The 15,648-nt window shown below is 40.5% G+C and overlaps 1 protein-coding gene across 1 annotated transcript in view; it reads left to right on the top strand.

The window, feature by feature from the left end:
• Positions 1-15,154, top strand: part of arhgef37 (Rho guanine nucleotide exchange factor (GEF) 37) — a 127,602-nt gene extending 112,448 nt beyond the window's left edge. The window contains exons 12-13 of the mRNA XM_041193111.1: positions 9,039-9,223; positions 12,174-15,154. Of these exons, the coding sequence (XP_041049045.1) occupies positions 9,039-9,223; positions 12,174-12,380 (392 nt within the window). The 3' untranslated portion in view covers positions 12,381-15,154. The remainder of the gene's footprint in view (positions 1-9,038; positions 9,224-12,173) is intronic.
• Positions 15,155-15,648: the final 494 nt, after the last annotated feature.

Raw genomic sequence — 15,648 nt, forward strand, 5'->3', positions numbered from 1 at the left:
AGACATAATGGAGAGCAAGGAGCAATTCATGCTTAACCAGCAGTGCAACACTATAAGAAAAGAAGGCTGAAAGTACTGGCATCTCTGTTAATACTTAGCCTTTAAGCAGTTACTCACTCCCTGTTTCTAACTAGCTCTGATATTGCTAAAGCTAGAACAAATTGAATATCTAGTTGTCTCTGTACATTTCTCTAATGTTATAATGACAACATAAAGCTCAGACAATTGTATTCTTTTGTTCTGTGATTTATGTGATATTAGTCAGGCTCATCTTCTCCTGCCACTTCTTTCTATAACTTTGTGCAAATTGCTTTCATGATATGGTTGGGATGGAGGGAGGGAAGGAAGGAAAAGTTATTAGTTTCTTTCTTAATGTGATGTTCTAGTTTCTTTCTTAATGTGATGCCCTATTCATTCTTGTTTAGTAGCTTTTCTTTTCTGGTGCAGCTTTAATTCTTCCTCAGCCAATTTATATTGCTGCCTTCTGGTTTTTTGTCACCTGCCTGAAACTGAGTAGTATAGGAGTAATTTTCAGTATTCCCCCCACCATTCTGCCTCTTTCTGCAACCCTCAGGCTGTACCCCAGCCCAGTGAAATTGGTGGCTGATACCATTTTGCAAGAGTAAACATTTTCATCATTTTCCCTTTGAATGTTTGGAAACAACAGGATAGGACTTCAGGGTTTCTAGTTTTCAGGACTCTGCCAATTCTGGAGTCTTACTAACTGAACCAGCATCATCCCTACAGGCTACTTCAGATGACTCTTCTGCCTCATGAATTACAAAGGCTTCCACTCAATTAATTTGCAACTGGTTTGTGATTACCAGCTTTAAATCATAGAGCTCTGTTCTCACTTTCTTGGCAGCTACCATTGTGCTTTTGGCCTGTGACAATCTGCCATTCCCTATTTCTTTTTTTCTGCACAGCAAGCAAGAAGCTGGCTGATTGGTGATTAGGACCAGTCCTGCACACCTTGCTCCCGCTCTTTACAGGACCCCATGATCAATGACTAAATTGTGCTACAATTAGATCCATGCCTTAACTAGAGCACTCATTCAGCAGACCATTGGAGTCTTCAAGCAACAGTATTGATGCCAGTACTGGTGGCTGCTTGCAGTGCAACCTACAAAGAGTATCCTGTATGAATGGTTTGCTACATGTGGCATTATTTTGCCCTGCAATCCCTGTACAGACCAATAACTTATAAAAAGATATTTGAAATTTCAATGGCTGACTGGAAGGATCACATAGCAAGATTTCAAGTTTTAAGACTTTTATTGTAATAAACAAATTAAAAGCAACATTGTCTAAACACTATTCATTAGGCAACTAACACTCTAAACTACAGAAAAATTTCCCCCATTTAACTTTTAAAATGACTGAAAATCCCACACCACAGTTATATGTTACTCTTAGCCTTTAGTGGTTACTTTATTCTCCTGGAACTAGCCCAAAGATTTTCACTGCTCCCAGGGGTTGTTTTCTGTTCCTTTCCCAGCCGGGTAACTTCTCATCCCAGGACTGATTTTCGCTATGGAGATTACCCTGGAGATTCCTCCAGCTAGCATAAGCTAGACGAACCTTCCAGCCTCATTTAAATCTTCATGGACCTGATCTCTTCAGTCTAAGCACCAAGCTCCCATATGAATTCTGCAGGGTGAATAATAGAGTCAGCCTTTTCTCTGCCTCATGTGTGGAAGTAGCTGCCTCTATCTCTCTGTGTTCTCTCTGTCAGATTCTTGTAGACTGACCCATCTGTGAGATTCAGATATATTTAAAGAAACCTGCAACCTCACAATGGCCTTCTATTGACTTTCCCTTCCTAAAGCCCATCCCCATGGCAATGTGAATCACACAAACCTAATATCTGGGTAGAAATATTAATTAGCCAATCTCAAGACCACACAACTTCATTCAATCTTGGATTGAATAGATAGTTTGAAGTAAAACCATTTATAAAAGCTGACATTCGTACCATCTCCCTGTGAGATTTGGGCCAGGATTTTCCGGTGATCGGGCAGGCGTGGCGGGTGGGCCCGGGAGCGGTCGGACAGCTGACTGCTGCCTACGATTGAGCTACGACTGCGATTTCATGCTGGTTGGCCAATTGATGTTCAGCCAGTGTGAAACACACGCTGCAGCGCTCAGTGCTGACAGTATGGGGGCAGGAGGAGCACAAGTGCTGATGTTCGTGGGTGCACACAGAAAAAGCTCCCTGAGGCACTGGGCTGCCTCTGGTAGCTGAAAATTTTTAAATAAAAAATTTAAAACTTAAGCAATGTTAAGAACGTGTCCCCTCACATGACTCTGTCATATTATGAATGAAATTTAAGAAGTTTTATTTATTTTTATTTGCTGTTGGAAACCTCATCCCACCGTGGATGAGGTTTCCAAAAGGCCGCTTGGCCTTTTTGTCTGCCTGCCAATGGTATTATTACTTTAATAGCCTTAATAGGCCTGTTAATTGTCAGCGGACGCACTGCCGACACCCGCACACGCCCACCGACCAAAATATTGTGCGAGTGCATGATATTGATTTCGGGACGCTCACCCAACGTCGTCACGTGTCATTTAACACTCATTTGGGTCAGGCACGCCAGACGAGCGCAATATTCTGCCCTTGAAGACTAACAGTTTACCCACATTAATCACAGATGCTCTTGCCATTGTCTAAGGTGTGATCATTGCTGAATTGAATAGATTAGAGAAACGGGGAGTGATACGACCTGTGCAGCTTTCGGAATGGACAGCACCAATAGTCCCCATACTTAAGCCTGACCAAGGTGTTCGAATTTGTGGAGACTACAAATTGACTGTCAATAAAGTGGCTAAGTTGGACAGACACCCTATATGAAAAATTGAAGACCTGTATGCTAAGGTGGCAGGTGGAACCGCCTACACGAAGCTTGATATTAGCCATGCTTATCAACAATTGGAGTTAGAGAAGGCCTCCCAGAAGTTTGTCACAATTAATACACGCAAAGGGTTGTACCTGTTTGCCTTCTGATGTATCCTCTGCTTATGCCATATTCCAGAGAACAATGGAAAATTTACTGCAGGGATTGCCTCATGTTGTAGTTTATTTAGATTATGTTATAGTGACAGGGCTCACTGCAAAAGAGCATTTGGCAAACTTGGAAGAAGTTTTGAAACGTTTTTCACAGGTGGGAGTGCATTTAAAAAAAGAAAAGTGCACATTCCAAGCAAAAGAGGTAGTCTATATAGGTCACAGCGTAGACGCACAGGGCCTCCGCCCAGTTGAAGAAAAAGTGAGAGCCATTAGAAAGGCACAAGCAGCAAGAAACACCGCCGAGCTAAAATCATTGGGGATGATCACTTACTATAGACGCTATTTGCCTAATTTGTCAATAGAACTGGCACCCCTATATGATCTACTCAAAAACCAATGTTGGTCTTGACAAGCACCACAGAAAGAAGCTTTCACAAAAGTGAAACAGCTGTTGCATTCATCCACCCAATTAGTACATTTTGACCAAAGAAAAGAGTTAGTTCTGATATGTGATGCATCTCCTTATGGAGTAGGAACAGTGCTGTCCCATCGAATGGACAATGGCTCAGAACGAGCCAATGGATATGTATCAAGAACGCTCAACACAGCGGAAAAGGGATACTCACAGATAGAAAAAGAAGACTTGTCAATCAATCATTGTCAAGGAATTTCATCAGTATGCACACAGTCGTCAATTCACTATCATTTCAGACCATAAGCCTTTGCTAGGATTGTTCAGCAAGGACAAGGCTATACCACCCATAGCTTCAGCAAGAATACAGAGATGGGTGTTGATGCTGGTAGCATATGAGTATAATTTCATCCACAGGCCTGGAAATCAGATTGCAAACGCTGATGCACTTAGTTGTTTGCCTGTGAAAAAAAAAATGAGGATGTTCCAGTTCCTCAAGAACTCATTTTATTATTGAACTTCTTAGATTCATCACTGGTATGTGCTCGATGGATTAGAGATTGGACAAGTCGAGACCCAGCCATATCCAAAGCACGAGAGCAAGTTCTTCACAGTTGGTCACAAGAACAGGAATCTGATGAAATGAAACTATTTTCACAGAAGATGTGAGATAACCAGCCAGGATGGTATCTTATTGTGGGGAGCTAGAGTGATTGTTCCTCCAAAAGGCGAAAGCCTTTGTTAACTGAATTACAAAGTGTACGTCCAGATATTTCCCAAGTGAAGACCATAGCAAACAGCTGTCTATGATGGCCTAGAATGGATGGAGAAATAGACAGCTTAGTGAAAAGTTGTATGCAGTGACAGCAAGTGCAAAAGTTACCTCCAACAGCTCCGTTATACCCATGGGAGTGGCCAGGAAAGCCATGGGTGCAATTACATTTTGACTATATGGCAGCTTTTATGGGAACAATGGTTCTCCTTATTGTTGATGCTCACTCAAAATGGATGGACATATATGAGGTAAAGTCACCAACACCATCTGCTACAATTGACAAGCTATGACAAAGTTTTGTCATCAACTACCAGACTACCAGAAGTGGTTGTATCAGACAACGGCAAGGCACTTACGAGTGCTGAGTTTCAAGTTTATCAGCCTCAACGATATTACTCATGCAAAAACTTCACCATACCACCCTTCTTTGAATGGACTGGCCGAGCGAGCAGTTCAAACATTCAAAAATGGTATGAAGAGATTAACTGGAGACTCCATAGTGACCAAGTTAGCACATTTTCTTTTCCATTATAGAACCATCCCTCACATGACAACAGGTGTCACACCTGTGGAATTGTTGATGAATCGCCGTCTCAAAATGGGATTGAGCTTAGTAATGTCAAATTTAGGGGGGGAAGATGGAAAGAAGTCACGGAAGACAGAAAATTGTACCTGACTGGCACAGTCATCACAGAAAGTTTACCGTAGGATTGTTCGCTCGGCCAGTCCATTTGAAGAAGGGTGGTATGGTGAAGTTTTTGCATGAGTAATATTGTTGAAGCTGATAAACCATTGAAACTCAGCACTCGTAAATGCCGTGCCATTGTCTGATACAACCACTCCTGGTAGTCTGTTGATGGCAAAACTTTGTCATGGCTTGTCAGTTGTAGCAGAAGATGTTGGTGACTTTGCAGTATATGTGAAAAATTTTGGTGAAGGACCTAAGAAGTTATAAGTGCAGTCACTGGACCTTTCTCTTACCACATGTAAGATGAAGACCGAATCATATCTCGATCACATAAGAAGGAGAGAAACAAAGTATCAGGAAATGATTCTCCCAGTGTTCACGACTGCATCAACATCTCTTGTTGAAAAACTCAACTGAGTACAGATGTATTTGAAGGATCGGCTGTACCTGCAAGACTTGAAGAAACAGATTTGCAGGTGCACACCGGAGAACCTGATGTCCGGACAACACCAGAAAAGCAGGTTCCTGATAAAACATCAGAAGCTGTAGAGCTGAAACGTTCTACATACATAAGGAAACTCCCAGAAAGACTGAATTTGTAAATTACTTGCGTAAATAATCTGTGTAAATAATTTGATATTTTGAGAAGAATTGTAATTGTAACTATAAAATATATTTCTGAGTAAAGGGGGAGGAATGTGGTAATCTGATGTATAAATACCTTTAAGAAGAATGTTATAATAGAAGATCACAATCTTATTATCCAATGACAGTAGCACGGGCTACTTTAGTAATCTGTAGTTAGTGGTCTAGGGAAGAATCTGTAATGTAAAGACAGGGTTTTAGTTGCAAGTACATAAGTGTAACTGCTGAGTTCCTTTGCAAATAAATAGAACGTGTTCTACATAAGAACTGTCTGCTGATCTGTTATGTCTATGGTACCAACTCGGTCATCCAGAAACAAACGTGCAATCTGGATACATTAGTCCAAATAAACTAGTGACCAAGGATCCAACAAGGTCATACCTGGATAATCTATGCTGTTTGGTAGGTCCCTGATTCACAACCATTTTGTTGGGGAAGCGATTACTCTGATGCACAGGTCTTCAGCACCAGAATCAGGATTTGTCAAGGTTTTATAGCTTTTGCTGTACCTGCACACAGTCACTTCATGTAGGGTAAAACAAACTGACTAGACACAACAATTATGAGGGTGGTGACCTTAGAAGGGGGCTGATAACAGCTACCAAAGCCCCCACAGCATGCCCATCTGTTGGCAGGCAGCTTTCTACCAGCAGGAACCTCATACACCTCAAAATTAGCAACATTTAAATCGAGCATTGTCAGGAGCTGAACAGGGATAGAACTCACTCCATTTTGACTGCTGCCCCCAAAATTTCCTATTGGTAATGGGGAGTGAAGCATTTCCCTAATTGGGCAGCCCATTGCATAGATGCAAGATCTAATTATACAACTAAATATCTGGTGCTATCAGTACATGGAGGTAATATAATGAATAACGTCATTGACGATGTTGTCACATAACAGATCTGAGATATTAGGCTGGGCCCTATACCATTTTTTTAATGCATTAAATAGTTTGTACCAAATATCCTGGAACATTTCAAAATAGGTTCTGTGTACTTAGTGGCATAAAGCATTGATTGTGCCATGACAAAAGTTTGGAACATTCTGATCTGATGGATCAGCTATTCTTTAATAGTTTACTTTAGCACCAAAATAATTTGCAAGAGTACATTGTTAGGAATCAATACCCATTGCTGGCCATATTTTTGTGATACGTTCCATCAGGGTTTGAGGATTTTGTCTTGTATAGAATACAATCCATTTGATTTTCTTTAATGGAAAAAGTGAAACCTACTTATTAGGAGTGAAGAAAGCCTCAAAGTTTGGAGCAGACTGTTAAAGAAACTTTGTTTTAATATTGCTCAGCTTTGTCCAATAAAATGGTAAGATTTTTCTTTACATTGCTATCTACACATTGATTCAGTCTAACAATGATTGAAGCCTCAGCTCTCCCTGTAAACCTTTAGAGCTAAAGAAACAAATATAGATCTACAATTTTTCCGATCATGTTCAGACAAGCCTCTTGTAATCGTAAGGGTGAGTCAATGAAATTGTTGGAGAAATGAAGTATTTTCCATTTAGGGCATCTATAAGTTCAAGACCTCCCAGATAAGGTATACCATGGTCAGATGCAGAGTGAAAGTCCCTTTCTTCGACCCAAACAATCTGTCTCAGCCCTAATTTTAGAAGATAATCCACTATTGAACTAGTGGGCCCAAGATCAGGAGGGACTGACTTAAAGCTGCTGTAATTCAGTTTACAGAGGGCTTTCACAGCCAGCAAAGTTTGGATCTGGACTGGATTTTAACACTGACTATAGGGATGAATGTCCAACACATGCTGATGTTCTTTTAAAGAAGTTTCCTAAAATACTTCCTATGATTTGTATTGTGATGCCAATACTAAGAGAGCATTTTATTTTTTGATATTGTCTTTTACATTAATTTCACTTTAATATAATTTTGCCTTAATCATGAAAAGCCATGGTAACAAAGCTCTTAAGAGAATATAATTTCCTTTGCCAAAAGCTCAACATTTTCAACAATTTTTACCATGAGTTAAAATGATGATTAATTTGATAGGGAAGTCTAATTAGCGCTTCAACTAAAAGCAAATGTTAGATATGGGATATCTCAGTATTTTCATACAGGCTTTTATAACATAGCCCTCAAATAAAAGCAGATAGTGTATATCAATCTAAAATAGCCTGCTTCATTCAAATATTTAGACAATCACCATTCAGAGGATACAGTAAGTACTTTAAAAATATCCTGACTTGTTCAGAGGTGGATGTGTTACCTCATGATCGAGTTAAATGTATATTTAGCTAAATGCTTGTTTTGAGAGTATAGAACAATTTTTTGTATTTTTCTCTAATTACATCTGTAGAGAGCATAAAATCATGTTCCTCATTTTATATTCATGCTTATGGTCCTAAGTTAGGAGCATGACTAAAGCATTTTTTGAATTTCAGCTGTTTTTAGAAAATAAACACAGTGTGCTCTCCTAATTGTCTGTAATTAAGTGAGCATGTGTGGGAGCTGTTAACATTTCACAACAGGAACAGGATGGTAAATGGGTTAGAATGCTATCCCTTCATCTTTCATAATAAAATGTCATAACCGAGTGGCTTTTTATGAATAAAAATAAATAAAAATTATAGCAAATATAAAAAATGTAAATTAAAAGTCCAATGTTACAATTAAGGTCACAAGAGTGAGAAGAAAGTTTGGGCTTGACAGCCACTTTTGGACTGGAACAAAATGCTGAAAGGCTTAAAGCTGATGTAAGAAAGCACATACTGTAATTATTTTTTTCTAAAACTTGGCAATAATTTCATGCAGCACAGATCTTATAAAATAGATTTTTTAAAGTCAGACATATTCTGCTGCCTTTTCTTTTCCTATGGACAGGCATCAAGCAGTTGACAATCAGAATTACTTTCAACTATACTCAGTTTGTAATGAATGGCAGGATTTGGCATTTAGACCAGGCCAGGTTAGCTACTAAATGATACAACCATGCTCCAAATCTTAGAATACCCATGATCAATGCCATGGTAGACCTGCTTTTCAAATAAAATGATGTGACAAAACAAAGTGTTAAATCAATCAAGCAGTAAAGGGTTGCCACCATTCACTTTATGTGAAACATCCTATAGGCGAGAATGAAAGAAAACAGTGAAACTAGTAAAATTCACTATTACACATTACTGTTCCTTCTGAAGGAAGGATCTAAAATGGATGTACATTACTTGCATGGCAAAATTTATACATTTCAGCTTAACGTTCTGAGCAATGTCAGTAGTTCCATCATAGTTTCAGGGCAGTGTTAAACCAGTTCCTGGTCTTTAGTAGAAAATCACTGTGACACAGTTTAAAATAAATACATTTTATCATGTTTAGTAATTTTATTATGCGAATAAAACAGTAAACACCATAACTGATTTGTCAGCACAAGCAATTCTGAATGGTTTCAGGTTTAGCAAACAGGTTTGTGCTTAAAACCATTGAATTGAAAAGAAATGCTGCTCTTCAAATTATATAATTTTATTTCCTCTAATAAGGTCAGAGAGGATTTGTCCCTGCTGGAAGACTGAGTCCACATCAGCCAGCAAAACAACTAAATAACTCTCCGCTGTCACAGAGTTCATCTCTTGGTAATGTCGTAGATGGAGCAATTAGCAGAAGAAAATATTCTCCTTCGCCTGAAAGATCTCTTTGCCGACTGCCAGTACCAGTGCAATATCAAGTAAGGGACATTTCAATTAAAAAGTTTGTATGTTGACCATAATGGCATCGTTCCAAAATTCAGTTTGATGTCTTTCTTAATGTACCAAAGGAAAGCAAAAATTGAAGATTGATTTAACCAGTTTTGTGTGTCAGCCCTGGCACAGTTGGTAGCACTCTCACTCTGAGGCATATGGGTCCAGGATCAAGCCCCACCCCAGGGCTTGAGCACAAAAATCAAGACTGACACTCCAGTGCAGTATTGAGGAATAACCACACTGTTGGAGGTAGGGTCTTTCAGATGAAACATTAGACCGAGACCCCATCTGTATCCATGGTGGAAGTAAAAGATCCCCTGCACTATTTCGAAGAAGAGCAAGGGAGTTCTCCCTGGTGCCCTGGCCCATATTTATCCCTCAACCAATATCACAAAAACAGATTATCTGGTTGTTATCACATTGCTGTTTGTAGGAGTTTGCTGTCTGCAACTTGGCTGCCCTGTTTCCTGCTTCACAACATTGACTACACTTCATTGTCTCAAACGACTTTGCAGCCAATCAGTGGTCATGAAAAACGCGTTATCGGGCTTGTCCAACCTTTTCATTTGGGAGGGGCCGCATTTCCATTTTTTCTTCAATCCAGGTGCCAATGAGCAAATTTCAGAAAGATAAGGTTTGGCCCAGCATTAAACTGGATTTCAAATAAAAAAAGTTGAGGTATTAAGAAAAGAAACAATTGCTGAGCAAAAATAAAGCAATGTCATAGCAATGAATTGTTAAGTTAAAGAAGAGTAATTAATAAAAATGACCAGAGTGTGAGAAGGTCAGTGTATGTGTACCAGCTCACTCCTAGTCTCAGGGGCCTCACTCACTCACCCTCACCCACTGTGAGTGGGTGTGTGTCTGTGTTGGTGTGTGGTGGTGAGAGTGAGTGAGAAACCTCAGACTGGGAGTTGGACAGACACATGTTCTCTCTCTCACTCCCACATACACACTCTCAATCCCTCTCTATCTTTCACACACAAACACACACACACACACACACTCTCACTCAATCCCAGACACCCACTCTCTCTCTCTGTCACTCCCATACACACACAGGCAGACTCACTCTCACTCTCTCTCACGCAGACAGGCATACACACATACTCACTCTCTCACTCTCACACAGGCACACACATATACACACTCCCACTCCCATATACACGCAGGCTCACTCACTCTCACTCATGCACGCATGCATGTACGTACACACACTCTTTCTAACTCTCACACACTCACTCCCACATACACACAAATACTTACTCACACTTGCACTCGCACATACACACATACTCACTCACTCTCTCTCACACACACACTCCCATTCACACACACACAGACTCACTCACACTCTTACTCCCACGTACACACAGCTACTCACTCACACTCTCACCCCCACATGCACAGACACACGCATTATCACTCTCTCTCTCATTCCCTCTCACACACACACACACACACACACACACTCACTAGTGCGCCTATCAACAGCAAACGCAGGAAAGGACTGGCTTGTGATTGGAGGGAGCAGCTCCTTGCAGAATCTTCCACTCTACTTAACTGTCTGATCGATATTTTGAAAACTGGCTCCAGGGGCAACGTAGAATAGCTTCGGCGGCCACAAGCCAGCCTGCTGGCCACTAGTTGGAAAAGCCTGTGCTATATAAATGCAAGTCTTATTTCCTTTTTTTTTTCTCCCAAAATGTGATACTAGATAATTTGGTCAAAGAGCTCATCCATTGCTACGTGACTATGGAACACACTATAAAACCTATATGACAGTATCCTTAATACCCAAAATATAACACAATCCTAAATGAGTCAAGATCCTATACCTATTTGCAAATATATTTTGAAATTCTTGTTATAGTTGATTTTTGGATTAGTCAATTTTAAAATATTGATATAGAATTAGTGAAGTTACAAAAAGAGAATTATAATGATATGTTCAATAATTCAGGTGATCATTTCCCACTCTTTTCATTGTAAACTTGACTGGCAACTTATACTACTGTGAATGTCCATTGTGTTTTGCAATTTCTAAAGGGAAATTAGGAATGAGCAATAAATGCTGGCCTTGTCATTGATGCTCACATCCCAGAAATTAATAAAAAAGGCATTGGGAGGAGACGGCACATTCAGCCTTAATGAGAAAATGACAATCGATTGATCTTGTTCTAAAGGAATAAACACTTTCTCATCCCTTCAGCTATGGAGCAACAGTACCATATACTATACTGTATAAACATCCTCTCCCAACTGAAAAAGATAGGGGGCAATGAAAGTGGAGGGGAATAAAATGGGAGCTCCAAATAAAATAAAACATAGCTATTGCTTCTGTGTGGAATATATAAAACTAATCTGCAACAGACTAAAGTGCTGAGATAAGACTATCAATGGGAATACTACAAAGAAAGGTTTTCTCTCTGCATTTTTTAGAAATAGACTTGAGAAATGATTTTGTTAACACGCACAGAGCAGAAACTTGTCCCTAATGTAATTTATTTTATGTATTACAAAGGCTGCTAACTGATTGAAGTGAGAATGAATGCAATTCCTTGTTATACTTAACTGACAATGAATGTTAAACAGCTCTGAGGCCCAATTCTGTGATTACTGTAATGCGAAACAAGTATCTAAAGAACCACAATGAAAGCAAAATACTGCGGATGCTGGAAATCTGAAATAAAATCAGAAAATGCTGGAACAACTTAGCAGGTCTGGCAGCATCTGTGGAGAGAGAAACAGAGTTAATGCTTCAAGTCCATATGACTCTTCAGAGCTGTGCAGAATAGTCATATGGATTCAAAACATTAACTCTGTTTTTCTGTCCACAGATGCTGCCAGACCTGCTGAGTTTTTCCAGCATTTTCTGTTCTTATCATCTAAAGAACCATGTTGTTTATGTGTCATTTTTTGATGTGTTTTCAGGTTATTGCAGCATACCAGTTTACAGCAAGAGGACCTCATGAAGCTAGTTTACAACCTGGACAAGCTGTAACTATACTGGAACCTCATGATAAGAAAGGAAGCAATGAATGGTGCCTTGTCGAAGTGAATGGGCAAATGGGATATGTACCTTCAAATTATTTGACAAAAGTGCCTTTCATTGGGGGGAGGAAATCCTTTGGGCTATAATATTTATTCTTAACACCCTAGCATTGATTAGGCCTTCAAACAATTGCACTAAATGTTCTTGCACATAAAATTTGCAGTAGCAAGGAGATATGAAGAACTGTGAGACACTAATGTTGTTACCAGAATCATGCATGTTAACCTTGAAGTGTAAGCTTTGTTAATTTTTGTTTTGTTTTGAGGAGTATGATGAAAACCAACATTATCAGAATGGTAGTATGTTTTTATGAATTTTCTGTCAGTATTCAGATTTTAAGATGTGCCCGAATGTGGGAGTGACAATTGTTGCTCCCTCAGGTGTAAAACACTCAACTTCACTCATGCACTTTTGTAGCTTGTAAAAAGATGTTATTGTAGAGAGAAAATTCAGAATTAGTAAAGAACAAGGACAGTTTGGCCATGTGCTTACTGTTCAGTTTCAAATTAGCCATTCTCCATTATGCTTAAAGTTATCGAAACGTTTCAACTCAGCCTAGACACTGAAGTATTGCTTCACCTGAGGCTGGAGTTTACATTTCTCGGCAGAGTGAGGGAGTCAGATCAGAAACTGAATGGTCTGCTAGCTCCTGCCATCTTAGCTCGGCCAGTCAAGCATCAGATGTCCAATTAGTGGCTGCCTGGCTGGAAAGAAGCCCATTAGAGGAACAAAGGGGAACTCTGACCCAATCGGCACTGTAGGCCGGGCTATCATGGGATAACACTCTGAACATGAAGTTAATAACGGCTAGAATTGTAAACGCCTCCTGATCTCAGAATTTTCTATTGAAACCTCAAAAATGATTTAAAAATTACTTTAAAAAGACATACAGATGCTGCCACCTTCCCAACAGATTCTGTTGGTACTTTCGACCAGGATCCTGGTGGCAGGCCTTTTCCTCTGCCCTCTTGTCATCTTGTCATACTGCTGTAAAAAAAACTCCCAAACTATATCATGTCCATGTCTGAAAATGCAGTGGGCAATGAAAAATTGTGGTCGATTGGAGTGTTAAGAAACTTAATAACTTGTTCATTAGTGATTTCAAAATGGTTGTAGGGCTGCTGATTTTCACACCCACTCGCCTTCCATCATTTGGGAGACTGGTAGTGATGATGTCGCATTGCTGACTCAACATCATCATGCTGAATTTTTCATCAGCTCAGAGGGCAACGTGCCCCATTTGGGAACTTAAAATCCAGCCCTTCCTTCCTAATGCTTAAATCTCCCACATTATTCAGGTGATATTGGTTTGGTCTTAAAGATGAGCTTGCTGCATAGAAAAGGGTAGAACCAAAAATCTCTCAGTATAATTTTTTGGACCGTTTACTCAAAGCCAACAGTAGGCCATGTAAAGAAAAACGAGTCCTGCACTGTGAAGGATATAGTTCACTTCTTAGAATAATATAGTAGGAGATTTCCATTTTTATTTAACTTGTGAATAACTGACATTGGAGTACTTCATACATTAACATTTGAAGTCAGGTGTTTCATTGTGAGTATGGATTAGATGACTAGGTGGATTAAAAATGCTCCATTTCTATGTACTGGCCTCTCAGATTTTGCACAAAAAATGTTTTTTTTAAAGAAAATGTTTAAACCTGGTTGGGGTTGTAATAAGCACACATGTTGCAAGCACAAACTTAACAGCAATTTACTAACAATGATGAATTGTAACATTGTGTTGCACGGTGAATTAGAAGTTTTTTGTGGATGCTTTTATGCTAGCATTTAGGAAGAATACTGTGAAGAATTAATTTTTACAAAGTATTAACTTTTTTTTAATGAAGGAACCTGTGCTTTATTATTAGGACTGCGCACAGCAGGCAAAATTTAATTCCCCCCACTGGAACAGGCTGTGAGGTGGGGAGTGGTGGGGTACAATAGGATTGAGAGGGAAGGTGGAAAGTGGAGTGGCAATTGCCTTTCTGACACCCCCTGATTCAGTCAGGAGCGGGGAAGGTCAAGCTCGGAGGCTAATTGAGGCCCTTGTGGTCAATGAAGGACCTAATCCCACCGCTGGTTGTATTCTACCAGCAGTGGAGGGTGCGGTGAATTGGGGAGTGAAACGCTTTTTGGGAATCAGCCAGTAAAAGCTGGCAGTCTCCCTGCAAGCTCAGGGAGTGGCGTAGGGTGAAAGGGGCTCCTAATCAGGCACCCTGTAGCCCACAGAGGGCCACCCTACTGAAAGAACCCTCTGCTGTCACTAACAACCTTATCAGGGCCTGTTGGAATGTCCCAGAGGAGCCCAACCCCGCTTGTTTTAATTCTGGGGCCTCCTTCATTGCAGCTGCTTCAGGCTTCTATGATCCCAGCAGTGGTCACCACTCCCAGTGGCACTGCTGGGACTGAAGAAATGACAACGCTCTGATTGGCAGTTTGTGAATGCAGGTTCTTTGCCTTTAAAGCCACAGAAGCCCTGACAGGAGCCAACAGTCAGCAGGCAGCATGCAGATACTGCAACCAGTTAGGAAGGCAAAAGGAATGCTGGCCTTTATTGCAAGGGAGGTGGAGTGTGAAAGTAGGAGGTTTTGCTACACCTGTGCAGCACGTTGGTGAGACTGCACCTAGAGTACTGTGAAAAGGTTTGGTAAGAAGGGATGTACTTGGCATGAGAAGCAGTTCAGAGAAGGTTCACTAGGCTGATCCCTCAGATTGTCTTCTGAGGAAAAGTTGAACTGGTTGAGCCTAATCTCATTGAAGTTTAGAAGAATGAAATGTGATCTTATTGAAGCATAAGATTCTGAGGAAAATGACAAGGCAGATGCTGAGAGAATGTTTTCCCTCATGGGAGAACCTAGAACTAGGGGACAGTTTTTAAAAATTCATTCATGGGACCTGGGCATCACTGGCTAGGCCAGCATCTATTGCCCATCCCTAATTGTCCTTGGGGAAGATGGTGGTGAGCTGGTGCCTTGTACTGTGCAGTCCATGAGGTGTAGGTTCACCCACCATGCTGTGGGTACACCCACCGTGCTGTTACGGAGGGAATTCCAGGATTTTGATCCAGCAACTGTGAAGGATTGCTCATATAGTGTCAAGTCAGGATGGTGTCTGGCTTGGATGGAGTCTTGTAGGTGGTGATGTTCCCATGCATCTGCTGCTCTTGTCCTTCTTGATGGTAGTGCTCATGGGTTTGAAAGGTTGTCTAAGGAGCCTTGGTGAGTTCCTGCAGTGCATCTTATAGATGGTACATACTGCTGCCACTGTGCATCAGTGATGGAGGGAGTGAATGTTTGTCGATTGGCTGCTTCGAAGAAAGTTGCTTTGCCCTGGATGGCGTCAAGCTTCTTGGGT

Source organism: Carcharodon carcharias, chromosome 8, assembly GCF_017639515.1.
Source record: "Carcharodon carcharias isolate sCarCar2 chromosome 8, sCarCar2.pri, whole genome shotgun sequence".
Classification (NCBI taxonomy): domain Eukaryota; kingdom Metazoa; phylum Chordata; class Chondrichthyes; order Lamniformes; family Lamnidae; genus Carcharodon; species Carcharodon carcharias.